General features: G+C 38.1%; 2 protein-coding genes across 2 annotated transcripts in view; both read left to right on the plus strand.

Moving 5' to 3' along the window:
- Positions 1-219: 219 nt before the first annotated feature.
- Ddx47 (DEAD-box helicase 47) lies at positions 220-14647 on the plus strand. Its single transcript, XM_015498179.2, has 12 exons — positions 220-366; positions 966-1059; positions 4598-4786; positions 5039-5110; positions 5322-5440; positions 6550-6621; positions 7295-7411; positions 7948-8094; positions 8635-8772; positions 11173-11243; positions 12375-12504; positions 14079-14647. The coding sequence occupies exons 1-12, from the start codon at positions 280-282 to the stop codon at positions 14208-14210; spliced, it is 1368 nt and encodes a 455-aa protein (XP_015353665.1). The 5' UTR covers positions 220-279; the 3' UTR covers positions 14211-14647.
- A 9999-nt stretch (positions 14648-24646) lies between these two features.
- Gprc5a (G protein-coupled receptor class C group 5 member A) overlaps positions 24647-26288 on the plus strand; it is a 44720-nt gene continuing 43078 nt past the window's right edge. The window contains exon 1 of the mRNA XM_015498180.2: positions 24647-24664. The gene's annotated coding sequence lies outside the window, so the exon portion shown is untranslated. The remainder of the gene's footprint in view (positions 24665-26288) is intronic.

Below are 26288 nucleotides of genomic sequence, written 5' to 3' on the forward strand. Positions count from 1 at the left end.
ACTGTTCATCTCTCTACAGTAAGAAAATCGGGGACATACCAGGAAGACAGGTAGGGAAGGCTCTTTAGAAGGCACTTAAAGGGCAGCATGGTCTGCCCTTAGCTTAGTTCCACAAGCCCACACGTTTACACCCACTATATTTCTGCAATTCTCCACCCGCCCGGAGCCTGCTGCAGTCAGCCCGTAGCGGGCGCCGCAACACGCGGCCCGGGGAACACTAAAACTACATTTCCCAGCATTCCGCGTGCCCCCAGCCCACTTCCGGAATCCGCGGGCAACATGGCGGCGTCCGAAGACCACGATTCTTCCAGTGAAGCTCCCCAGCCGGTGGTGGAGGAGGAGGAAACTAAGACATTTAAAGACCTGGTGAGAATGACAGATGCCGGCATCTCTTTTGTACTGTTGGCGCTAGGTTCAAGCAGGGAAAGGTTACTTTACATCCCAACCAGTAGCGTGAACAAGCATTCGGGGCCTAGATTAGATTTCCCCCTAGAATTTCATAAGCTCGGCTTCGGACTGCGCTTCCTTGGCTCTCGAGTTTGGGTGGTGGGAGTTTACCTTCTCCACTTTTGCGGGGCGACGTTTGTTGTTTGCCCAGGAGACTGTATCTGAATCGGGTCTTTTTATAGATGGACTCTGGAGTTAGGTGTATCAACCAGGTTTGAATGTTAGCCCAGTCACTTATTGTGCCACACATTTCACGTGTAAATTGGGGAAAATATAAGTACTTACCTTGCAGAATTGTGATAATTAAATAAGGAAATTCACGTAAAACACTTGGCTTTGTCCTCGTTAAGTAGAAAGCATTCATTAAGTCGAGCTCAGAGGTGTGATATAGATTCTTGTTAACTCAAACATAAGGGGCTCTACATGTCACCAGAGAATGGCATCGATAAAGTCGTTTAAATAAAAGGGAGGTGAAGATGTACTGCTTTTTGCTAAGGTATGTTTTTCTGAATTCTAAGGGTGTAACAGATGTATTGTGTGAAGCTTGTGACCAGTTGGGATGGGCAAAGCCCACTAAGATCCAGATTGAAGCTATTCCTCTGGCTTTACAAGGTAGGTAGAAGTTAAATGTGTCCTGGTATGATTCAGTGAAGTTATATGCAGTTAAATAACACTGTTGAGAATGATTACGTGTACATTTCAAATGAAGTAAAGGTATGGTCTCTAAAGAAGCAAAGTTTGGGCTTTTGAAAAAGTCATTTCTAAGTTTTGCAGGGTTTTTTTGTCATTTAATAGTTAAAGGGATTTGTTCTGCTACAAATGTTGACTTTAAGAAAGAACTGGATTAAATTGTACTAATGAGAAATTTATTAGAAATCATGAATCAATATATGCATACTTATGTATAAGAACACCTGAAACATACAGTCATGTGTTGCTTAATGAAGGGCATATTTTCTGGAAAATGTGTTGTTAAATGTTTTTGTTCTTGTGTGAACATCATATAGTGCACTTACATAAACCAAGGTGGTATAGCCTATTACACACCTAGGCAATATAGTATATGTGTCTTATGAGAGGTCTATTGTTTTTTTATGTCACATGACTATATATCTATGTCTGGAGGAGTTCACAGCTTTTATTGTGAAAGGTGCTTATTATATTTGCAGAAGAATGGGTAAAGTGCTTGTTGATGACTAGTGGAACTAAAACAAACAGGGTAAACTTTAATAGGAATAGAAGTAAAGTCCTAGATTCCTGAAGTGCCTTTTTTACAGGGTTAGAGAGGGTGGTAAAAGTAATCTGAGATATTGGCTAACTGAAATTCATTATGATCCTCACAGAAAGTGAGTAATTTGAGCAACATTACCTTAAGGAGAGGGGTTTTAGGGATCCCTTTAATCCTTTGAGAATCAAATAAAAAGGAAAATTTCATCCCCATTAAAAAAAAAAAAGATCAAATGTGTCCTCAAAAAATATCAAATATAAAATTTTGTAAATAATTGTTGGACATGATAGGGCATGCTGGTAATGCCAGGGATTTGGAAGACTCAGGTAGGAGGGTAGCCTCAGTGGTTTGAGACCAACCTTGGTAATTTAGTGAGACCCCTTCTGCCCCCCACATACACTCTACAATAAAACAGGCCGAGGATGTAGCTCAGTGGTAATCCCCAGTACTGAAAAACAGTTTTGTTTTTTTTTTGCATATAATTTCAGCAAGTTCAAGGCTTTTCCTCCCTCATCCCTGAATTTCTCTTTTACAAGTTCCAGATTAAGAACTCCTGGTTAGCTCTAGAGAGAGAATAGTGCTTTGTACTAGTGAGAATATACATAAGATACTGTTTTTCTTAGGTTCGAAGACCACAGTTTTCAGGAATCAACTGAGGGGCAATGAGTGTGGTCAAGTATCAAGAATAGTCACAAATAGTTAAAGGACTGAGTGCATTTGATATGAAGTAGAGAAGTTTTGGCTTTAATGTTTTGAAGAGCTGTCATGTAGAAAAAGTGGTTAGACTTATTCTGCATACATTTGTTTCTTTCATAAATAGTCACTATGGGGTATTTGATGTAAATATAAAGCACTGGAAGTTGGGAGAATTTTGCATTTTCCAGGAGTCTAATAAGGAGATAATGACAGATTTGTTACAGGGTGAACAGGGACATAAAAAAGGTACATTCAAAATACACTGGTGTGGGCTGGAGTTGTGGCTCAGTGATAGAGTGCTTGCCTAGCGTGTGCAAGGCCCTGGGTTCGGTTCTCAGCACCACATAAAAATAAGTAAATAAAACAAAGGTGAAAAAAAAAATACACTGGGGTGCTGGATGCAGTTGTGCATGCCTGTAATTCCTGCTACTCAGGAGGCTGAGGTGGGAAGATCACAACTTTGAGACCAGCCTGCACAACTTAGTGAGATAGTAGGGAGACCAACAGACAATGACTGACTGGAGGATGTAGCTCAGTGGTACATCATTTATGCTTGCCTTCATGAATAAGGCCCTGGCCCTGGATTCAGTTTCAGTACTGGGGGAAAAAGCCCTGGGGGAGAGTAATTCAATTTAACTGGAATGGATTAGAGAAAATTTATTTCATTTTTGTCTGGGGAGATTGGGAAGACTGAACCTTGAAGTTGAACCTTGAAGATGAATTAGAAGGATTTAACATTTAGATCTGATGGGAATGGACTTTCTAGTTATAGGGAATAGCTAGAAAAAAGCTAAGGAGGCTGGAAAACATGGGCAATGTATGGAGGTTTGTAAGCACTTTCACCATAGAGTAGTGAAAAAGTTTAGTAATTCATAATCTGGGGCCAGATTATAAAAGACTTGAATGCTGGGTAAAGAATTTGATCTATGTTTCATAGGCAGTAGAGTTTCTTGGAGGTTGTTTTTAGCAGAATGAAATTCTTAGAGTTGTACTCTTAGAAAATTGGTCTTATAGCTGTGTAAAATAATTTAGAAACAAGAACCTAGAGATTGGGAGACCAATAAAGAGGTCATTGCAATAATTTTGACAATAAATAATGGGTAGGTTTGTGGTAGTGAGAATGAAAAAGAGAAAATGATAGAAAAAGAATCTTGCATGATTTTATAGCCAGTTTAGGCAAATGAAAGGAAAGGGTGAGGAAATCGAAGATTAGAGCAAAGTGTCTAGGCAGTGGGTTTAGGACATATGTGTATCATTGATGTAGAAAGGAACATAGGAGGAAAAATAATTTCAGCAAAGATGAGTTCAGTTGGCAATAATTGATCTCAGATATCAGTGAAATAGAGTGATACACAATTGTAAGGAACAGGTCAAATTCAGGTTGCCTGAGAGAAAAGGGGTTTACACACAACATGATGCTTTCCAGATAACTGCTTTCTTAAAAGTTATAGAATCACAAAACAACATGAACAACTTGGTAGGGGCCATTACTCAATAGGAATTGTTTTTGTGCAGAGCTACCTCTGTGGGCTGTAGCCAGCCTAGAGAGAGTGGTCTTGTGAGTTAATTTCTGAAGTTGTGGCTTAAATGGTAATAACAAACTATGGTGATCTATTCTTAAGGAATTATTTGTGACATTCTCAGAATGCGCAGTATATGGCTTGTATTGTTAAGCTCCTGGGTTTATCCTTATGCCATCTTCCTGTAGAATAACATTGTCAAAACTTGTAGATGGCTTATGAATTTCCTTTTTAGCCTCATTCTTCCTTTCCCCATAATGCTTTGTGCTCAGCCACAGTGTACTTCTCACTCTTTCTTTGCTGTGTTCTTTGAAACTCCATCTTTCCTCATGCAGGATTATTTTTCCTTCCTTTTATTGCTCACTTCCAGATTTAACTCATTCCTTACCCCTATTAGCTTGGCTCTCCCAGGCATTGAATTTCTTCTTCCTTTGCATTCTCACTGTATTTTGTAGGGACTTATATTAAAACTCTTATCAGCATTATGATGTATTTGTTTATTTGTCTATCTCACTTTTGGATTTTTGAGCTTGTCTAAGACAGGGACTATGTCTTTTCTATTTAGTCACTCTCCTTTGGTCTATAATTAATCATATAATTATAAATTGAGTGACTACTTTGTGTTCAGCATTATGTCATTGTAGAAAACATGGAAAGAGCACCGAGGGAATGTCCTTGTATTAGGTATTTTTGTTTTTTCTTCTAGGTCGTGATATCATTGGGCTGGCAGAAACTGGCTCTGGAAAAACAGGGGCCTTTGCTTTGCCCATCCTGAATGCTCTGCTAGAGACGCCCCAGCGTTTGTTTGCCCTCGTGCTCACCCCCACTCGGGAGTTGGCCTTTCAGATCTCAGAGCAGTTTGAAGCTCTGGGGTCCTCTATTGGAGTGCAGAGTGGTAAGTATCTATGAGGAAAGTAGTACTGCAGTGTCTTCACAAGTGGAGAATGAATGTGAAAAGAGAGTAGAAGAAAGTGTTGTTTTCTTGAGTTATTGATCTAAGTAACTGATGTATTTTAGCTTTGGGAAAAGAATTAATATTGAGGGGAGAACAAATATAAGTAGAAATCTAACATTGGCTTTAAAAGATATTTAGTAGACTATGGAAGAAACTAAGAATCTCTTTTCTAAGTTCTTTTTATTTCTGTAGCTGTGATTGTAGGTGGAATTGATTCGATGTCCCAGTCTTTGGCCCTGGCAAAGAAACCACATATAGTAATAGGTGAGTAATTGGCAAAGTCAAAAGACACTGGCAGTGATAAATTGGAAAAAAATCTACCAATGTTGGATGGAAAGACTTTGAGGAACAGATTTTGGTAATTGTGTTTAGTTTTTTAATTTCTTAATTTTTTTGGTGGTTGTGATACGGGGAGATCACTTTCTTTTTGTCCTTGTTTGAAAACATTGCCCTTTTCCTCAACCTTTCTTGGTAGCAACTCCTGGCCGACTGATTGACCACTTGGAAAATACAAAAGGTTTCAATTTAAGAGCTCTCAAGTACCTGGTCATGGATGAAGCAGACCGAATATTGAATATGGATTTTGAGACAGAGGTGAATTTTCAGTTGTTTTCCTCTTCTTAGAGCATCTCAAGGTCTCTGTTTCAAAATTTGGTTCCTTGCCCAGTGACTTGGTGTACCAAGCCATAGGGCACCATGGCAGCCTCAGTTAACTTCAGCATTCCTCTGCCCTTTTTCCATTCTTAGTGTTTTTCATGTTCTTACTGCCTTAGTTCCTGCTTAATTTTAGAACATGGTTCAATTCTTTCTTCAGAGATGAGAAGTGTTTCTTTTCCCCATTTTATTTGATTTAGACCTCTCCTATAATCTGCTACACGACTAGCCCTGGCTTCATGAAAGAAGGTTCGATTCATGAGTAATTGCTAGGGAGTTTTAAATTAAAGAGACAAGACTCTTATTACCTTTAATACCAGCTCCGGGACGGCTTCTAGCTCCCACCTCCAGCCACCTAATGCGGTGGCGAGGTTTACAGAAGAGATGAGAGAGAGAGAGAGAGAGAGAGAGAGAGAGAGAGAGAGAGAGAAAAAAAGAAAAAGAAACACGCCAGGGAGTGGGCTTTTATTGGGGAACAAAAACTTCCGGGGAAAATCCCATCCAATGAAGGTTAAGTGGGGCAGCATCCCAAGGTCAAGGGCAACGATTGGGTCTTCAGAGCAGTGGCCGGGCACGCCTCTGCATGGACAAGCCCTCCTCTGCATGGACAAGCCCTCGGACCTGGAAAAGGGTGGGAAAAGCTCTAACACAGCTGTGTCTAAGTGCCTCTCACCCGCCAGGGAGGTAACTCAAATCAAGTGCGAGGATGGCCTCCCACACTATAAAACTTGAAATGTCTTCATTTTCTTTAATAACCCGCTCAACATAGTGAGTCATCAAATCTACCAATTTAAACTCTAATAAGAGAGTTTCTAATCTACCAACTTAAACTCTTTTCTCTGAATAATGTTTTTTTTTTTTTTTTATAACATCTGGTATGACATGAAAATAGCAAATATTCAGTAAATTCTAGCTGAATTGAATGTTGAGTCCCAGATCCCCACAGTGATGTATTTAGTTTCTTAGTCTCCACCTCCTTCACTATCTGGAGGATTTGTCGTTGTCCAGTCTAAATGTCAGTTTGGCAACCATACCTCTTTGTGCTTCAGGTTGACAAGATCCTCAAAGTGATCCCCCGAGATCGGAAAACATTTCTTTTCTCTGCTACCATGACCAAAAAGGTAAAATTTGCTTGGACATATGTTTTCTTCTTTATAAGAATTGACACATAAAAACAATAATCACAACAATAGTAAAAATACATAAAAGTAAAAATAGAGTATTTAGGAATTAGCATACTATTGCAGGGTGGCCAGCTCCTCGCCTGGGCAGTTTTTGCTCAGGATGGGATGAACCACCTGAGAAAATGAAAGTCTGAAATAGTGAAGAATTAAGAGTCAGAGTCAGAGCCAGAAAATAGTTTTAAAAAGCAGAGCTCATGATAGTTTCCTGTAGTCCATATAGGAGCTGGAAAATGCTAGCAGTTAGAAAATGGCTCCTGTTCATTATTTAAGGGAGTACAGGGATAAGATTTCAGCAGGAGGAGTCTTGCTTCTCAGTATGACAGGGGGCTTGCAGCCAGCAGGTTGACTGGTATCTTGGCAGACTATAGCCATCAGAGAGGCTGTGTGTCTGTGTGGCTCCAGTGGGTCACCCCAACTCCAGTGCAGTGTTGAACCTGTGGCAGAGCTGTATAGGGATTCACATGTATTTGGGTAGTCTCACCAGCAGGTTTGCTGCTGGGAGTTCCTGGATACCAGATTTTCCTAATCAGTGGCTTCCATGCTGATTTGGTTCATGCACAGTTCACAGATGACTTCCAATAGCATACCATTCTAGATTTCCTTTCTCTAGGTGCAGAAACTTCAGCGAGCAGCTCTGAAGAATCCTGTAAAATGCGCTGTTTCCTCTAAATACCAGACAGTTGAAAAGTTACAGCAATATTACCTTTTTATTCCCTCTAAATTCAAGGTAAAGTATTTACTTTGATCATTCCTGCCTTGCCCTCTCCTCACAAAGGCATCTGAAAATATGCCAACTCTTGATAAGTTGAGAGCTGTGGTACAGGTTGGAGTCCTCTCTGTTTGTCTTAGAGTGCATGTTGTAATTATATTTACCACAGTTAAGTCAAACATTTCAGGAATTCACAATATACTAAATCACAACAATGAATTCCTGGTATAATGAGATAATTCCTTCCCAGCTCCATATTTTAGGTAATTTTTACTTTATTGTGTGCCTTTTTTGTAAAAGCTATCCCAGATTATGTGCTTTTAATATAAGAACTTTTCCTGGTTGCTGAGTGTAGCTCTCCTTGTGCTTAACCTCAGGCTGTGTTGGGGATGCATGGTTGACAAAGGTCATAGTCCTGATTAAAAAATGCAAAGCTGGCATCTGGTGGTCTGGATAATTGAGAAACACTTATAGGCTTAGTCTTTCCTTAATGAATATGCCAGGTATCCAATCTTTCTTCCAGATTCAATTACATATATTGTTTTGTAACTTAGGATACCTACCTGGTTTATATTCTAAATGAATTGGCTGGAAACTCCTTTATGATATTCTGCAGCACGTGTAATAACACTCAAAGAACAGCTTTGCTACTCCGAAATCTTGGATTTACTGCTATCCCCCTCCATGGACAGATGAGTCAGGTAAGGATTCTGTGGCATCACTGGTGGCATGAGAAGGATAAACTTTATAATAATAGATTTATATGATAAGGACAAATAGCATTAATGCCTGTAATTATTGTAATTTTATGGGCTTTGAAGTATTGCTCTGGATGCTTACTTTCCCCTCTCAGGATAACAGAAGGCTCAGATTATAATATTTTATAGGTAGTTTGCAAGCTATTTGAGTTGATTTATTCTGCCTAGTGGTAATAATGATTCTCTGGTCTCTAAAGACATTTAATAAATTATTTTCCAATTATCTTTCTGTCACTTTAAACAATCCCTATTTTGTATTGCTGTTTTTAGCCTACATCTTAAATATTTTTTGTTGCTTCTGTATTTCTGCTTTAATCTGCAAAGCCTCATTCTGGACTTAACAGGGAAAAAACTTTTAAAAAATTTTATTGCTTAGTTCTTGTATTTAGTGTGTCTATTTGGTATATTTTATATGTCTTATATTCCAAGATTCCTTTGTTTTCTCAGAGTAAAATTCTGCTCATTTTATTTTCATCATCTCAGAGCAAGCGCCTAGGATCCCTTAATAAGTTTAAGGCGAAGGCTCGTTCCATTCTTCTGGCAACTGATGTTGCAAGCAGAGGTTTGGACATACCTCATGTGGATGTAGTGGTCAACTTTGACATTCCAACTCATTCCAAGGTGAGTCCTATTGCTGACGTGACTTTCTATTCTCAAAATTTATTTCTGTTCTTGTTTTTTCCTTTCAATATTTTTTTTAATAGTTTTTTTTTTTTAAAAGAGAGAGAGAATTTTTTAATATTTATTTTTTAGTTTTCGGTGGACACACATCTTTGTTTCATTTTTATGTGGTGCTGAGGCTGGAACCCAGCACCCCTGCGCATGTCAGGCGAGCGCATTACGGCTTGAGCCACATACCCAGGTCATCCTTTCCATATTTTTAATATTTATTATTTAGTTGTAGTTGGACACAATACCTTTATTTTTATTTATTTATTTTTATGTGGTGCTAAGGATCGAACCCAGGGCCTCGCACATGCTAGGCGAGTGCTCTACCATTGAGCCACAACCCCAGCCCACCTTTCCATTTAAAAAAAAAAATAGTTATAGATGGACATGATATATTTTGTTTATTTTTATGTAGTGCTAAGTATCGAACCCAGTGCCTCACTTGTGAGAGGCAAGTTCTCTACCACTGAGGTACAACCCCCGCCCCTTTCTACATTTTTTCATTGGTGCATTATAGCTGTACATATTGATAGGATTTGTTGTTTCATATTTGTACATACACACAATATAACAATATTATTTGGCCAGTATCACTCCTCAGCACTTCTCCCTCCCTTCCCTTTACCTACCCGCTGATCCTTTTTCCTCTACTGATCTTCCTTTGATTTTCATGAGATCCAAAGTTTTTTCTGTTTTTTTTTTTTAATATATTTTTAGTTGCTGATGGACCTTTATTTTATTCATTTCTTTATATGCGGTGCTGAAAATCAAACCCATTGCCTCACATATGGGAGGCAAGCTCTCTGCCACTGAGCCACAACCCACCCCCCAAAGTTTATTTCTTAAATAATAATTTCCGTTTTCCCTTAGTTATAATGTAGGAATGTAGGGATTTTTTTTTTTTTTTTTTCGTCTTGATAGTTAAGTATCAAAATTGAGTAAAGCAGGGCTTTNAGCTCTCCTTGTGCTTAACCTCAGGCTGTGTTGGGGATGCATGGTTGACAAAGGTCATAGTCCTGATTAAAAAATGCAAAGCTGGCATCTGGTGGTCTGGATAATTGAGAAAGCGGGCTGGGGATATAGCTCAGTTGGTAGAGTGCTTGCCTCACATGCACAAGGCCCTGGGTTTAGTCCCCAGCAACACACACACACACACACGCGCACACACACACACACACACACACACACACTATGAGAAAGTGCTAGATTTTTTTTGGGGGGGGTATTGGGTCTTAAATCCAAGAGCATTTTGTCACTGAGCTGTATCCCCAACCCTTTTTAATTTTAATTTTGTGGCAGAGTTTTGCTCAGTTGCTTAGGGCCTTGCTGAGTTACTGAGGCTAACCTTGAACCTGTGAATCTCCTGTGTCAGCCTCCCAAGTTGCTAGGATTACAGTGGAGTACCACTGCACCTAGCCAAAAGCTTTTGATATATTAATTCTTATCATCTTGAAAATGCCTATGAATGTAATATTAATAAATATGAATGAAGGTGGCCAAGGAGAGTTATTAGATGCTCATGGGGGGGTAGATGCCGCATATGCTAATCTATGTCAATTTCATTTCTTGTGTGTGTGTGTGTGTGTTACTGAGGATCAAACTTGTTCTACCACTGAGTTGCACCCCAGCTCTCAATCTCATTTCTTTAGAAATGGCAGCTTTTCATTCTTCTTAGTGTCTTAGTTTCTTAATGTTGGCATCATTAATATTTTGGGGCAGTGAATTCTTTGTTGTGGGGCTTGTTCTTTGCATATAGTCTGCCTAACATTCCTGGTCTCTATTTGCTGGACAGCAGTATCACGCAGTTTTAGTTATGACAATCAGAAATGTTTCCAGACATTGTCAAATGTTCCTTGGGGATGTTAGAATCACTCCAGGTTGAACTTTACTTTTCTTTTTTTTTGTTTTTCTTTTTATCTCTTGGCTTTGTATTTAAGTGATGTAGATAAGATGCTATCTCATTTGATTTTCATGGTACAAGTTTGGACATGCATTTCTATTTCTGTTTTATAGATAGAAACCAAGCTTCAGACAAGTAGGTGATTTGCAGAGTAGCTGGAGGATGGCAAAATCTCTAGATCCAGTGTTGCTTTTCTTTATACCACATTGCTATAACCATGCAGATATTCTTTGTAGACTTATCTTTCTATTAAAAAAAAAGAAGCATTGGATCAATTTTGCCTTACAAGAAGAATGAAAAAGATAAAATATATTTGTTTCAACTAATTGCCCAAGCCATTTTCTTCATGTTCTAATATGAATCTGTTTTTTTCAAAGGTTTGCAACCAGATTTTATATATGCATCTTATTACTCATAATCTATATAATTTGAATTTACCCTTTTTGTTCCAGGATTATATCCACCGTGTAGGTCGAACTGCTAGAGCTGGGCGCTCTGGAAAGGCAATTACTTTTGTCACACAGTAAGTAAATCACCTTTGGAGCAGAGCAAAAGAAAAAGTATAGAGACAAGAGCAGAATGCCAAAAGAGTATCAAAGAGCCAGACTGACTTGGAACCTTGCTCTATCATTTATGGTACTAATCACTTAAACTTCCTTCTTGTGGTTTTCATATTTCTAAATATGGAAATAATAGTACCAATCTAGCATGGTTTTGGTGAAAAGTGGCTATGATATATGTAAAAGATCTAGTATAGTATTTGGTTTATAGAAGTACCTACAATAAGCAGCACATTTCAACAGCTAGAACTGGGGAGTAATGACTTTTCCCTGTGTTCAGAAAGTATTAAAATATAACTACGTCTTGTCTTTTTGAAAAAGGAACAAGTTTTTGGATGGCATTAGAGCAGATTATGCTAAGTGAAGCTAGCCAATCCCTAAAAAACAAATGCCAAATGTCTTCTTTGATATAATGAGAGCAACTAAGAACAGAGCAGGGAGGAAGAGCAGGAGGAAAAGATTAACATTAAACAGAGACATGAGGTGGGAGGGAAAGGGAGAGAAAAGGGAAATTGCATGGAAATGGAAGGAGACCCTCATTGTTATACAAAATTACATATAAGAGGTTGTGAGAGGAATGGGAAAAAAAAACAAGGAGAGAAATGAATTACAGTAGATGGGGTAGAGAGAGAAGATGGGAGGGGAGGGGAGGGGGGATAGTAGAGGATAGGAAAGGTAGCAGAATACAACAGTTACTAATATGGCATTATGTAAAAATGTGGATGTGTAACCAATGTGATTCTGCAATCTGTATTTGGGGTAAAATTGGGAGTTCATAACCCACTTGAATCTAATGTATGAAATATGCTATGTCAAGGGCTTTGTAATGTTTTGAACAACCAATAAAAAAAAAAAAAGAAAAAGGAACAAGTTTTTAATCTATTCAAGACTATTCTGTGAGTAAAGAATACCTTGGGTGATTTTCTCGTGGATCAGGCACAAAGATTACACTTAACCAGTACATAGAAAGAGAAAACATATTCATTAGTGTTAAAACTGTAACTCATATTGCAACCTCTCATAATATCATATTGTTTGGGAATAGGCATCTGCATTATCAGCCAACAAAAGCCATGTCGATCTTCCTTCCTCAGGTATGATGTGGAACTCTTTCAGCGCATAGAACACTTAATTGGGAAGAAACTGCCTGTCTTTCCAACACAGGATGATGAGGTTATGATGTTGACAGAAAGAGTGACTGAAGCCCAAAGATTTGCCCGAATGGTGTGCATCTTATTCTCTTTTTCACTAGCCTCTCTGCAAATGATAGTGACTTGCCAGATGTTTTATTATATTAATCCTAATAATAATCTGCAGGAGTTGGACATTATTTTTATTCCAAATTTTAGATGAGCAAGGACAGAGATGAGAGAAAGTTGATTTTAGACCACATCATTGAATCAGGTTTTGTTTGAACTTAATCTGACCAGGGTGACACATTCCCAGCTACTGTTCATGTTTCACATGAGGCAAAAAAACCATCAGACATGGGGGTCAGAAGGCCTAGCTTTTGACTGTGAGCTTAGACATTTTGCTTAGCCTCTCAGAATCAGTTCCTTACATATAAATTTGAAAGTAATACTTGCCTTCAATATCTATGGTGTTTTATGAGCACCAGATAAGCTACTATAAACTAAATAAATACTAGTAGTTACAGTAGCAGTGTAGTGGTAATTAGAAGGTTATAGAAGATTCTAGTGCTCTTTATTGGAGTTCTAGTTTGAGATATGGAGAAACTTTCTCCACTGATTGCTTTCTGAGTAGCTGGTGTACAGATTTGTTTTTCTGCCCACGTGAAAATTTTTATTTGGTATTTTGTTTATGAAAGTGCTGTTTGAGCCAAATGTGGTGGCACACTCCTGTAATCCCAGCTTTAGGAGACTGAGGTATAAGGATCACAAGTTTGAGGTCAGCCTGGGCAATTTAGTAAGACCCTGTTTAAAAAATAAAAGGGGCTGGGGATGTAGCTCAGTGGTAGAGTGCTCCTGGGTTCAACCTAGTTATCCATCTCTGCACCCACTGCTCACTACAGAAGTGCTATCTATGCACTGGGAAAAAAAAATTCAGAAAATACAGAAAAGATTAAAGTCGTAAATAAAATGGTAAACCATCCTCCATTGAGAATCATTGATAGCACCCAGCTCTTTTTTCTTTTTTCACCTATGATTAGAATTTATCTATTTATATATGATTAGCATTTTTCTATTTCAACAAGTATAGATCCATGTGATCGTCTTTTTGTCTCCACTTCCACCCTCTTGCCCCCCATGTAATCATTTCTTAATGGCTGCAAAGAATTCCATCATATATTATGTAACATGATTTACATTGATGGATGTAACTTTTTCCATTTCTATTTCATCTAGTTTTTTCTATTTTAACTAGTACTATATTGCACGTTCTAGTATGTATAGCATTGCATACTTGTCCTGTTTGCTGAGAGTAAATTCCTAGAAGTGGAATTCTTGGGCCCAGGAGTTCATGCTGCTAAAATTTGAGTTCATATGGGATGCCAGATTGCCCCCAAGAAAAGCTTCATTAGGTCTTATGATCAGTGATGGTATTTTCAATACTAGTTATTACCCTTCTCAAAACTTTGTCAATCTATTGTATGAAAATAGTAGCTTATTATTTTATTTTTTTTTTGGTTTGATTATTGATAAGATTAACATTTTAGCATCTTTGTAGTTGGGTATTATTCTTTGCTAGTATCTGGTTTGGGGAGTTACTCAATATTTGAAGGATGGGACTAGTGACAGTTACTCATTTTTGGTTGCATCCTTTCTGTTTTCCTGTAGGAGTTAAGGGAACATGGAGAAAAGAAGAAACGCAAGCGAGAAGATGCTGGAGATAATGATGATACAGAGGGTGCTATTGGTGTCAGGAACAAAGTGGCTGGAGGGAAAATGAAGAAACGGAAAGGCCGTTAGTCACTTTTATAAAGACTTGAGTTCTGCTCTGTAAAATGAGATCACTGAAAAGAATGAAATCCCTCCTTAGAGTTCCTCAGACTGAGATCGGTTCCAATTATGTCCAGAAGCTGCTCAACAAATGGAGTGCTCATTCCCCTCTGAGTATTGGGGTGTCATTGCTGCAGGATAATTTTACAGTGCTGATGACAAGATTGTTGGCAAGACTTTCTGCTCTTCAGCTTTGATTCCCTGCTCACAATATGATGTGCTCTTCTGTCACTTCACGAAGACCTTTTGCTTTTTCGGCTGCAAGTCAAGGACTGGGTTAATGAAGTACACAACCTGTAACTGTCAAGGGAGGAGGCTGGGACATCCATAAGTGAGATTAAGACATTGGAGCTTATACTTCATTATACCCAATGTGAAACAATAAATTTAAATATTTTTTTATTTTATTTTTTGGTTCTGGGGATTGAACCCAGGGCACTTTACCCTTTAGCTACATCCTTAGTCCTTTTTATTTATTTATTCATTCTTTTTAAAATTTTGTTTACAGGAATGCAGCACCACACCCAGCTACGTATTATTTTTAAAAGTTTCAAAATCCGTAAGACCTTGATATTAAAGGGCTTTATAGATTTAAATAAGATCTTGCTAATAGATAAGAATCTGACAGTGGTGGTTATGTAGCAAATTCATTGGTTGTCCTTAATTTAAGGTAAACATAAGTTTAAAAAAAAATCAACAAAGAAAAAAGGTGATGGATGGTTTTGAAAGGAAAGGAGGTCTTACTTGAAAGGAGTTTTGTTTTTTTTTGGGGGGGAAATGGAACAAAGTCCATCAGACTGCAAAAATCTTTAGATCCCTAAATAAATTCACTTCCCTGGCTTCCTGAATTAAACAAGTGGTTAGAAAGACTGGTTTCTTATTTAGACTTACCCTCGATGCTGAGAGTAAAATCAGGATGCATCAGAAATGTAGGATAGGCCAGGCATGGTGGTACACGCCTGTAATCTCAGCAGCTCAGGAGGCTGAAGCAGAAGGATCTCAAGTTTGAGACTAGCCTGGGCAACTTAGAGAGACTGTCTCAAAAGGGCTGGGAGTACAGCTCAGTGGTTCAATCCCTGTATTACAAAAAAAAAGTTGGGTAATTCTAAGTGATTTCATTAACTTGTAATTGGTGCCTATTCTTTTGTCCCCATCTGCTGGGTGATTGGATTCAGATATAGAGCTGGGTTCTTTGTCCCTTCGAGGAAATAGACACTGGGACTGGAGGGGCTTGGTGGAAAGAGGAGGGCTTTCAGAAATCAGGAACAACTTTGAACTTCCCAGTCATGAAGAGTTTTGTGTTCTGAGGCCTTTTACATGACCATGATGCCTAATAAGTTTTGCTGACTATCAGTTTTATTAGAGGATTTGATTGTTGAGTGGCAGAGCCAGAGCTAAGTAAGAGATTCCAAAGAATCGTTGTGATAGATTAAGATTGAAAATGAGATTTGGAATTGAGTTTTTGAAAATGGAATTTGAGAAACTGTTGAAGGAAAGGGTGTACCCCAAATGTTATATTTCTTCAAGTATCTGGTGAGAAAAGTAGAAGGTCATGTTTGACCATAAGTGTGTTGTATGTTGTTCACTGCAGGAAGATTTTTAGAGAGAGGATGCTTTTTACTACAAATGTATCCTAAGAAGGGAAGCCTATGGATAAGGTATTTGTAAATAGCGTATGCCTTATTTTGTTGTTTAGTTTGCTTTAAATTTCTTTGCTGCTCATTATGGTGCATTTGAGTGAAGCATAAGAGTCAAGACATGATAAGAAAAAGGAAAAGGGGGAAAAAAAAAGAAGAAAGGAGGGGCAAATAGTTGAGAGGTGCCATCCATGTGACTTTTATGAGTTGTACTACCTCTTTATGCTAATTCTCCATTAATATTGAATTTTCCTGCTGGGATTCTTTTGTTGCTTTGTATAGCAACTTTATCTCTGAGCCTGTTGATGATTGATGGTTGCTGTTTCAACTCAGTGGAAGATTTTAGATGCATGTTGAAATTGAATTGAGATAGCACTGGAGGGTAAGGAGAGATTGGAATTATCCTGGAGGATGTCTGAATTTAACAGGGAGTGGACTCTAACCTGGGTCTGTGGAATCCGAAGAAGATGTATACATATTTTGGGGGAAGCTAAAAAGGTTAAAAACCTTAGCTCTAGGACTGGGAATTTAGCTCAGTGGTAGGCTTGCTTAGTAGAAGTGTGGAGCATGTGTCTTCAGGCTTATTAACAGATCCAAAACAAAAACTAGAGTTCCAAACAGAAGAAACAGAGATGCCATTGTGAAGGGCAAGAGCCACAGAAATAAATGAAACCCATTAGTAAGTGAGAATTCATGGATTTATACCATTCATCAGATATGTTTTGGGCTCTTTTGTCATCAAGGCAAAGTTGTGAGGTCTTGCCACTTGAAACCCTTACTAAGGTTTTACCTAGGGCTGCTAAAACAAAGAACTACCAATTGAGTAGCTTTAAACAGCAGGAATGAACAGTTCTGGATTCTAAAAATCCAAAGTCAAGGTGTTGGTCATGTTCCATCTGAAATCTCTAGGGAAGAATGCTTCCAGCCTTCTGGTGGCTGCCAGAAGTCTTTGGTGTTCCTTTGCTTGTGGCAACATGATTCCAATTTCTGCCTCTGTCTTCATGTGGCCATCTGCCCTTTCTGTGTATTTTCACATGGCCTTCTAATGCCAATACTAGTTATTAGATTTAGGGTTAACCTAATCCAGTATGATATCATCTTTAATCATGGCTACAAATATCCTATTTCCAAATAAGCTCAAGAGGTTCTGGGTAAACATGAATTTTGTGGGGAACACTAAACCCTTTACAGGTTTTTTTTTTTTTTTTATTTTTTTTGGGTCCATTTTCTTTGACACAATATTTTTATTTTTTATTTTTATTTTTATGTGGTGTTGAGGATTGAACCCAGCGCCCCGCGCATGCCAGGCAAGTGTGCTACTGCTTGAGCCACATCCCCAGCCCTGCAAGTTGTTTTTATGGACCTGTACATTCTTTGTTGTCTGAGACTGTATCCTGGAATAGAAATGGTGGAAAGAATTAGTTACAAAAAAAGTGGAGGCCACTGGGTGCAATGGCGTACACCTGTAATCTCAGCTACTTCAAAGGCTAAGGCAGGAGAATCACAAGTTTTAGGCCAGCCTGGGCAATTCAGCAAGACCCTGTCTCAAAAAAAAAGGGCTGTGGAGGGTTAGGGGGAAGAGGGGATATAGCTCAGTGGTAAAGTGCCTTAGTACCTTAAACAACAACAAAAAATAAAACTAGTGGAGGTCTTCAGAAATGATAGGATAGGTAGAAACAAGACATGTACAGTGACATTCTCTTCAATGAAATGCAAATTGCCTTTGTAGCAAAATAGCAATGGATCTAATTTCTTAGTTTTGCATTCCTGATTTAAGAAACAGCTTCCAAACAACCACCCGCCCCTCCCCTTTGTGGACAAACATACCTAACTTCTGTGACTCAATGAAGGACTAACAACAATGGTCTAATGCCAGCCTAGGGAAAAATTTCCTTTTATTTTTCATCTAAATTTTAAAGCCAGTTTTATTGTATTTATGGCATCTAGTTGACATAAAAATAGCTTCAGGACACTAGCTTTTACCTCCTCTGTGCAGAGCTGAAAGAATGAGGAAAGCATCTCTGTCTTAGAAAAGGTCGCAGGATCCCAGTGACAGGTTCAGTCAGGTAGGCTTAGTGCAGGCCCAGAATTCCAGGGTGCTCTGAGGGAATTCTAGTTGTTGCTAAGAAGGATCTGTATTCACCCGGATCATATTTTTTCCTTAGTCTCTCAAATATGCAGTGAATAACCCAGAACTTGGCTGGCTCTTCACGCTGTACATCTGGCTTGCAGCCTGAGTGCTTTCCAGGTAACTCCTTGTCTGCAGAGGTCTTTACCAACCCAAATCATAGAGTCCTTTTATCCCAGGTTCCTCAGAACCCTGGGAAGTGGGAAGAAAGGGTCATAATCTATGGTATTGGTTACAGAAGATAAAGGAATCCAAGTTATCAAAAGCAGTACAAAACATCAAGAAAGTATGACCCTAAAACTCAATGAGAATATATACGGAGTTCTAATCCACATAGTATTTAAGGTGAAATCTAGCCTCAGGCAGATAATAAGTCAGGGTGTGAGTCAACACTCTTTAGCTGGAATGACAAGAGATCTAGAGCCTGGCACTAGAGATTCAAGGGTTACCCACACCTACATTCCTTTTTATGCCTCGCCTGTCTCAGGAATGCACTAAAACTACAGCTAAAAATAACTGCAGAAACTTGAGGTCTGGGAAAGCAGCAAACAGTTACACCTTGAATACAGAGCTAATTTATGTCAAGTGGGAAGGGGACAGGAAGAGAATGGGCTCAGCTGGAGGCCACAATCTCTAGGCCATGGGTCCTGAGGTCCTATATTCTTGGAGCTTTTGTCTGCTTATGGCCATCTCTTCACCTGATGCCTTCCAAAAAATGAAAGTATATCTTATCACCATGGCCCTCCAGTAACCTGCCACTGCCATTAGTGGGCTGGAAGGATTAGGAAGGGTGAAGGAATGCAACTGTTTGGGAAAAGTGTTAGTCATGGTTCTCTCTTGCTATGCTAACTTTTTCAAGTTACTAAACTTATCCTAACCTTGGCTTCTCTCTCTCTGTTATTCAGGAAATCAGACCATCTAAACTATTTACCTTGCAGAGCCTTGAAGATAGTTTTAAAAATTCTTTTTTCTCCCTCTTTCCCTTCCAGTGCTGTATCCTTGCTTCCAAGCCAGGTACTATGAAGACAGTATTGAAGAAAAAAAAGATCAGGTGTCTTTGCTGAACTCAGTCTTAAGCATTGTATTGTGATTATGCTTGCTTACAGCTAGAGAGATGGCTTAATAATGGATGTAACTTCAACATTTTATAGGGTTCATGGATGTAAAGAATCTGTCATTTTCTGAAACCCTCTTCATGTCAGGAGCTTTATATGTACTGACTCTAGGTCTTTGAACAAATCTAAAAGAGGGATATTGTTCTCATTATTCATTGTGGAGCCAAACAGCCACATTGCCCCTTGCTAGCTGTGAGACCCTGGGCAAATTATTCAGCCTTTTTGAATTTTAGTCTCCTTATCTAAAGAAACCCTGTAATAGTATATGTTTCAGGGTTGTAAAATATAAATGAACTCTACTCTGGCTCATCATAATGTCTAATGTGTTATGTATTATAATTACTACTATTATTGCAGGTGAAGAGGAATAAGCGGCTTGGCCAAATCATGTGGCTGGTAATGAGCTAAGTAACAGTTTGCAGCCAAATTTGATTCTAGTTCTCAGTTCTTCACACACACAGATGAGAGAGAGAGAGAGAGGGAGAGAGAGGGAGAGAGAGAGATCCATTTTATTCACTCTATGAGTGCTAATGGAATAAATGATGAAACCATCATTATAGTATTGTTCTTCCTTTTGAAAAAAATGCGTTCAACATAATAAATATTATACAAATATTATGCAGACTCCAACCTATTTTCAAATTAGCAACAACCAAGTAAGAGCATATGACATTTTCATTTTCACCAGTAGATGGCAGAAGGAAGAAAAGATCCCACTGTGCCATGGGAAAATGGTAGTTCCCAGCAGAATGATTAATAGTAGCAGTGACTGAGGTACAGTGGCAGATTAGAAGGGCTCTTAGTGTAGTGTGTGGTCCACAGTGACTAACAGGTGATGGTCAGGGTTGGTATGAGAACTTCCTGGAGGCATTTGAAGGGTGTCAACCTTAAGAAATTCTAGGTTGACCTAGAAGAGAGGGTCTGGGAAAGCTGGAATAAACTAAAATTCAGATGTAATAAGCAGAAAAAGTTAGATTTCACTATTATCTTTACTTCCCAGTCCCAGTCTACATTCCCTTTATTTACAAGTAGCTTTATTCTTTAAAGGTTGCCCTTCCCTTCTGGGATGTTAAGTCCCAGGTTATAGCTGAGGAATACTGGTTTACCCATTCCATATGCTGATACTTGTTTGTGTTTATGACTGTAAATTGCTATGTGCCATGAATTCCCTTCCACTGTATCCCTCTCTTGCTGTGTGTCCATTTGTGAGGCTTGGTCCATAGTCCTCACTCCTCCATCAAATAAGCTTGGTGCTGAGTAGCTATTCATTTTGTCTTTGGCTCAGAGTGATAGAGAATTGTCCTGTGGGTTCAAAAGAGTACCAGCAGTCAGGTGTGATAGTCAGAAATACTGGGCTACAGGCTCTGGGTGTAACTCAGAGCTTGTGCTTAGCATACAGGAGGCCCTGACCAAACATTCTCCTTTGGGTGAGGAGTCCCCTGGTAACTTCAGCTCAATACCTTGTGTCGTAGAATCTCTCTAAACCAAGCTATTAAATCCAGCACCAACTTTAAACCAACAGCCCAGTTGTGTTTTCTGGGCAAGTCAAGAGAGTTGGGGACTCTCATGAGGTTTCTTATTTGCCAAGTTTCTCTTCCCACAATTGTAATGATTGTTTTTAAATAAGTAATACTGAAACACTAGGCTGTGGAGAGCAGCTGTATGCTAGGAATTCCCAGAGTGCCTGGCGTGTATTATTTCATTTACTGGAGGTAATGATTCATTTCTTGAGGAAATCGTGGAACAGAAAAGCTTGTTTTTGTGATATTTAAAAACTGCAATCTGGTAATTTCTTACAGGGTATCTTCCATTATTTCCTAAATTTGCCTGAGGGTGTTCAGGAATTTTGCAGAGTAGCTTATGCTGACAAAATGAAGTTGAAATTTGGTTACACTATAGTGAGTTTCTGGCTTTTGTTTCCATTTTATTGGTTTTGGTAGACTGCTGAAGACTGGGTTGAGGAGAAAGTGGGAAGTTTTATAAGGCTATAGAAAATAAATAGATTTGACACTTAGATTCTTCCATAATATTCATGAAAAACCTCACAAAAATCAGAATTTTAGGATTGAGAGGATCTTGGTGATTGGCCAGAATCTGTTCATTATCCCTTGGACGATAGTAACTTTTAAAGTTTGTATATGTTTATAATGTGCCCCCAAGATTGTGACTTTATAGAGAGACACTAAAACAGATTTCTATTGTTATTATTATTATCATCATCATCATTATTGTGGTAATAGGGATTGGACCCAGTGGCATTTTACCACTAAGCTCTATCCCCAGCCCTTTTTATTTTTTGTTTTGTGACAGGGTCTCTCTCACTGACTTGCTTAGGCTGACCTTAAACTTGCAATCCTACCTCACTTCCCAAACCACTGGGATTACAGGCGTGTACCATTGTACCTGGTTCCTCATATTTAAAAAGTTTTAATGGATTTTATTCAGAATTCCTGCATAAGGGGGAAGAATCTTGAAGACTGAAGTCTCTTTTGGAGAGGAGTGGTAGGAGATGTTGATTCAGGGGATGTGCTTTAATTTTCTTGATAAATGCCCATGTTTTCCCTCATCAGGTTCTGTGCTGGTCTCAGGAAGACTGTGGGTAAGTCACACTTCTCTGCAGCAGCATCCTCATGCTGGGAAAACTCAGATTATTGTGTGATCATCAAAGGGCAGCCTTGGAGGGGATAGAAGACCACTCAAAAGACAAGGTTCTGGCTGACAGGTTTACATAGGAATGAAAGCAGCTCAGGGCACCTGGGTGGGGTGCAGGGAGAGAGGAAAGGGAGAAGAGTGTCAATGCTGAGATTTATAGCTTGCATATAAACCTCAGGGTTTATGGTAACCAACAACAGTGTAGTCATTTCCTGCCCTCTCTCCTGCTCTCTCTCTAGACTCCCTGAGTCACTTGCTGGGCAGTGGCCTGTGGCCAGGGCTTATTTCTTTTCCCTATTACCTACATAAGTTTTTCTACAGGCATCTAGGAGGCAACAGATTGCACGATAATCTGTTGGGGTATAAAAGGAAGGTTCTAGAACTTTTTTTTTTAAAAACTTACCTATTTCTAATTTCTTGTATGTGTTATGTTCATAAAGTATTACTATAATAACAATTTTTAATAAATATGTACAAACGTGGGAGTATGTTAAAATGTTATGTTGCATAGGGGTGCAGTATCAAGAAAGTTTGTGACTATAGCCCTAAGGAATTCTTCTGACAAAAGTCCTTTATTATGTTTTATTTTGAAATTAATTTTCAAATAAAATTCTAATGTAGCCTATGTTTTTAAATTTACAGGTTGTTATAGCTGAGTCTGCCTCCAAATTCTAAGTTTCAAGCTAGGGATTATTCTTTAATTCCTTATGAGTTCATAGAAGGTGTGTGAGCAATTTACTCTATTGATAGGGCCTAATAGAAATCTTATATTTACTCAAAATTAACCTGAAGGTCAAGTGCTTTGTATTGGTTAGAATTATGGAAAACCTGGAGGGGTCTTTTCATGCCAATTATAGATGCAGTTAGTAGTTGAGAGTCTGGAGTTGATATTTGCTCTTTGTTGGCTGCCCAGCATTCTAACCTCCTCCTATTTTGATACAGTTCCGCAGGAGGAACTCTTTCTTCTCCTCCCCATTTCCCTCTCCATCTTCCAATCTTTCTTGTTGAGTTTTCTAGGAATTTATGAATTTTTTTAAATCAAGAACCAAATTTTAACTTATTTGGAGTCTCCTTTTGTTGTCTTTTTTCTGTTTCAATGATTTTTGGCTATAATTTCTATTCTTTCTTATCTTTTACTTTACTTGTTTTTTTCCCCTAGTTTTTAAGATGGAAATGTAAATCAATGATTTTACACTGTTTATTTTTCTCTAACAGGTATTTAAACTATACATTTTCTCTGAACATTGTATTTTCATTATCATTTTAATTAAAAACTTTATAATGCTTCCTGTGATTTCTGTTTTGACTTAAGAGTTATTTTGAAGAGTGTTGCTTAATTTTAAAATATTTGTGGGTTTTCTAAACATCTTATTTGTCTTTTTTTTTTTTTTGTATCAGAGATTGAATGCAAGGGTGCTTAGCCACTGAGCCACATCCCGGCCTCCCTCTGCATTTTAGTACTTTTTTTTTTTTTTTTTTCATTTTGAGACAGGGTCTTGCTAAGTTGCCTAAGGCCTTGCTAAATTGCTGAGGATGGCTTTGAACTTGTGATCCTCCTGCCTCAGCATCTGTGCCTCTGGGATTACAGGCATTATTTCTATCTTAATGCCATTGTGGTCAAAGAACATAACTTATATGAATTTGATTCTTTGTCATTCTTTGAAATTTGTCTAGATTATGGTTCATCTCAATGAATATTCCATAAGCAATTAAAAAGAATCTGTACTCTGCAACTGTTGAGTGTGATAATCTATAAGTGATTATTAGGTCAAATTAATTGAATGCTATCAATTTCTTTCTTTCTTTCTTTCTTTTTTCTTCTTGAGATAGAGTCTTGCTATACTACCCAATCTGGTCTTGAACTCTTTTTTTTTTTTTTGTGCATGTGTGTGATGCTGGAGATCTAACCCAGGGCTTCACTCATGCTAGGTAAGCACTCTACCATTGAGCTATATGATATATATCATATATGATATATACTGTGCTATGTGTTGTTATTGTGTTGTTTTACTGGTCAGTTGTCTTTTAAAAATGTATAGATCTATTTTACATTTAGCCTCATATTTATGTTCTCTGGGTTTCTTACCCTTTCTTGCAGATCTGTGTTTCCATTTGGTATCATTTCCTTTAACGTTTCTTGTAGAGTCATTTTTCTAGAAATAAATTCTCCTGTCTTTGTCTGAAAATGTCTTTAGTTTACTTTAATATTTTAAATATACATATATTTCTAGTTTATATTTTAGTTTTTTTTTCCTTTTTAAGTGTTTCTATTATCTTCTGGCTTCCACTGTTTCTTATGAGAAGTCAGTCATTGTTTGTAATTTTTCTTTTTTCTTTGACTGCTTTTATGATTTTGTTTTCATATTTGGTTTCCAGCATTTTGACTATGCTATGACTAAGTATGGTTTTCTTTGTTTTTATCCTGCTTAGATTTTACTGAACTCTGATCTGTGGGCTGATTTCCTTTATCAGTTTTTGAAAATTCTTGTCTATTATCTCCTCAAAATTTTTTTTCTGCCCCATTCTATCTCTTGTCTTCTAGCACTTCAAACACAAATATGTTAGGCCATTTGATATCATCCTAAGGATCTTAGATGTCCTGTTCTTTTCCCTCCACAATTTTCTATTTGTATTTTTGTTTGGATTACTTACATTGATCTGTCTTGCAGTTTATTGATCATTTCTGCTGCTGAGTTCAGTCAGCTGTTAAATCCACCAAATGACTTCTTCCTTTGTGCTATATTTTTTATTGTCTTCTTTCTTTCTTTCTTTTGTGTTTCTGTGGATTAAACTCAGGGCACTCTATCATTAAGCTACATCTTTAGTCTTTTTTATTTTTTGAGACAGTTTTTTAGTAAGTTGCTGAGACTGGATTCAAACTTGTGATCCTCCTTACCTAAGCCTCCTAAGTTTCTGGAATTACATGCATGTTCTACTGTGCCCAGCATCCCCTGTCCTTTTTACTTTTATTTATATTTTATTTTGAGACAGGGTCTCATTATGTTGCTTAGGCTGGCCTTGAACTTGTGATCCTCCAGCCTTGGGATTACAAGCATGTGCTACTGTGCCTGGCTAGTATTTTCATCCATCTTTTTGCTAAAGTTCGTTTGTTCATACACGATGTTTACTTTTCCACTGATCTTTTATCACATTTATCAGGGTTATTTTCTTTCTATCTATCTCTTTTTCAGTACTGGGATTTGAACCCAGGGGTGATCTACCACTGAATTATATCCCTAGCCTTTTTTACTCTTTTATTTTGAGACAAGTCTGACTAAGTTGCCTAAGCTGGGCTTGAGCTTGTGGTTCTCCTGCTTTGGCCTCTAAATGGTCCTATTTGGGGTTGCTCTTATTGACTTATTTCCTCTTTTGCTTCTTTAGGTACTTTGTAATTTTAGATTGTGTATTAGTCATCTTTCTATTGCTGGAACAAAAAATACCTGAGAAAAACAACTTAGAGGAGGAAAGATTTATTTTGGCTCATGGTATCAGCCCATGGTCGGTTGACTACATTGCTTTGAGCATAAAATAAGGCAGAGAACATCATGGCAAAAGGGCATGGTGGAGGAAAGCTTCTTATTTCATGGTGGCCAGGAAACAGACAGGAGCCAGGCACAAGATTTAGTCCTTAAGATCCACTCCTTCAACTAAATCCTACCTCCTGTAGTTTCTACTACCTCCCAATAGTTCATTCAAATTATAAATCCATCAATGGATTAATTCACTGATGAGGATAGAACCTTTATGATCTGGTAACTTTCTAAAATTTTACCTCTGAACATTGTTGCAATTGGTACCGAGCCTTTATACATGAGCCTTTGGGGGAAATTTCATATCCAAATCATAATAGATTGTATATTGGATATTGTATATGATGGAAAGTAGAGATTAAAGCAATATTGCAACAAATGACACACTCTATCAAAGGCTGAATCAGCATAATCTGAAGTTAAAATTTGCATGATCTTTTTTGTAGTTTTAGTTAGATTCAGATCATCATTGGCTTCACATGTTTTGGGGGCAGGATCAGGACTTGTGCTTCAGCAAAGCTTCAGATATAACACTAGCAAGTTCACAAAGATCTCTTTAAATTTTTTATCCAGCCACCATATTTTTAAATCATGGAACTTCTGTCATTGGTATTGAGGTGTTACTGCTCCTAGGCCCTCTCAGAGAAATATATGTATATATTTGTGCACATATGAGTATACTTAATACATATATACATATATTTACATTTGTCTCTATTTCTATATCTGTCTGTCTGTATTGGAAAACATGAGTTTGTACCAATATTTCAGAATTTACAACCAAGAGTTTATTCTAGCTTTTCCCCTTTCTGTTTTTTTCTAACTCCCTTCTCCCACATTTTTTTGGGGGGGTGGGTACCAGGGATTGAACTCAGGGGCACTTGACCACAGAGCCACATACCCAAGCCTATTTTGTATTTTATTTAGAGACAGGGTCTCACTAAGTTGCTTCGTGCCTCACATTTAAAAAAAAAAAAAAAAAAAAA

Source organism: Marmota marmota, unplaced genomic scaffold (assembly GCF_001458135.2).
Source record: "Marmota marmota marmota unplaced genomic scaffold, marMar, whole genome shotgun sequence".
NCBI classification, from domain to species: domain Eukaryota; kingdom Metazoa; phylum Chordata; class Mammalia; order Rodentia; family Sciuridae; genus Marmota; species Marmota marmota.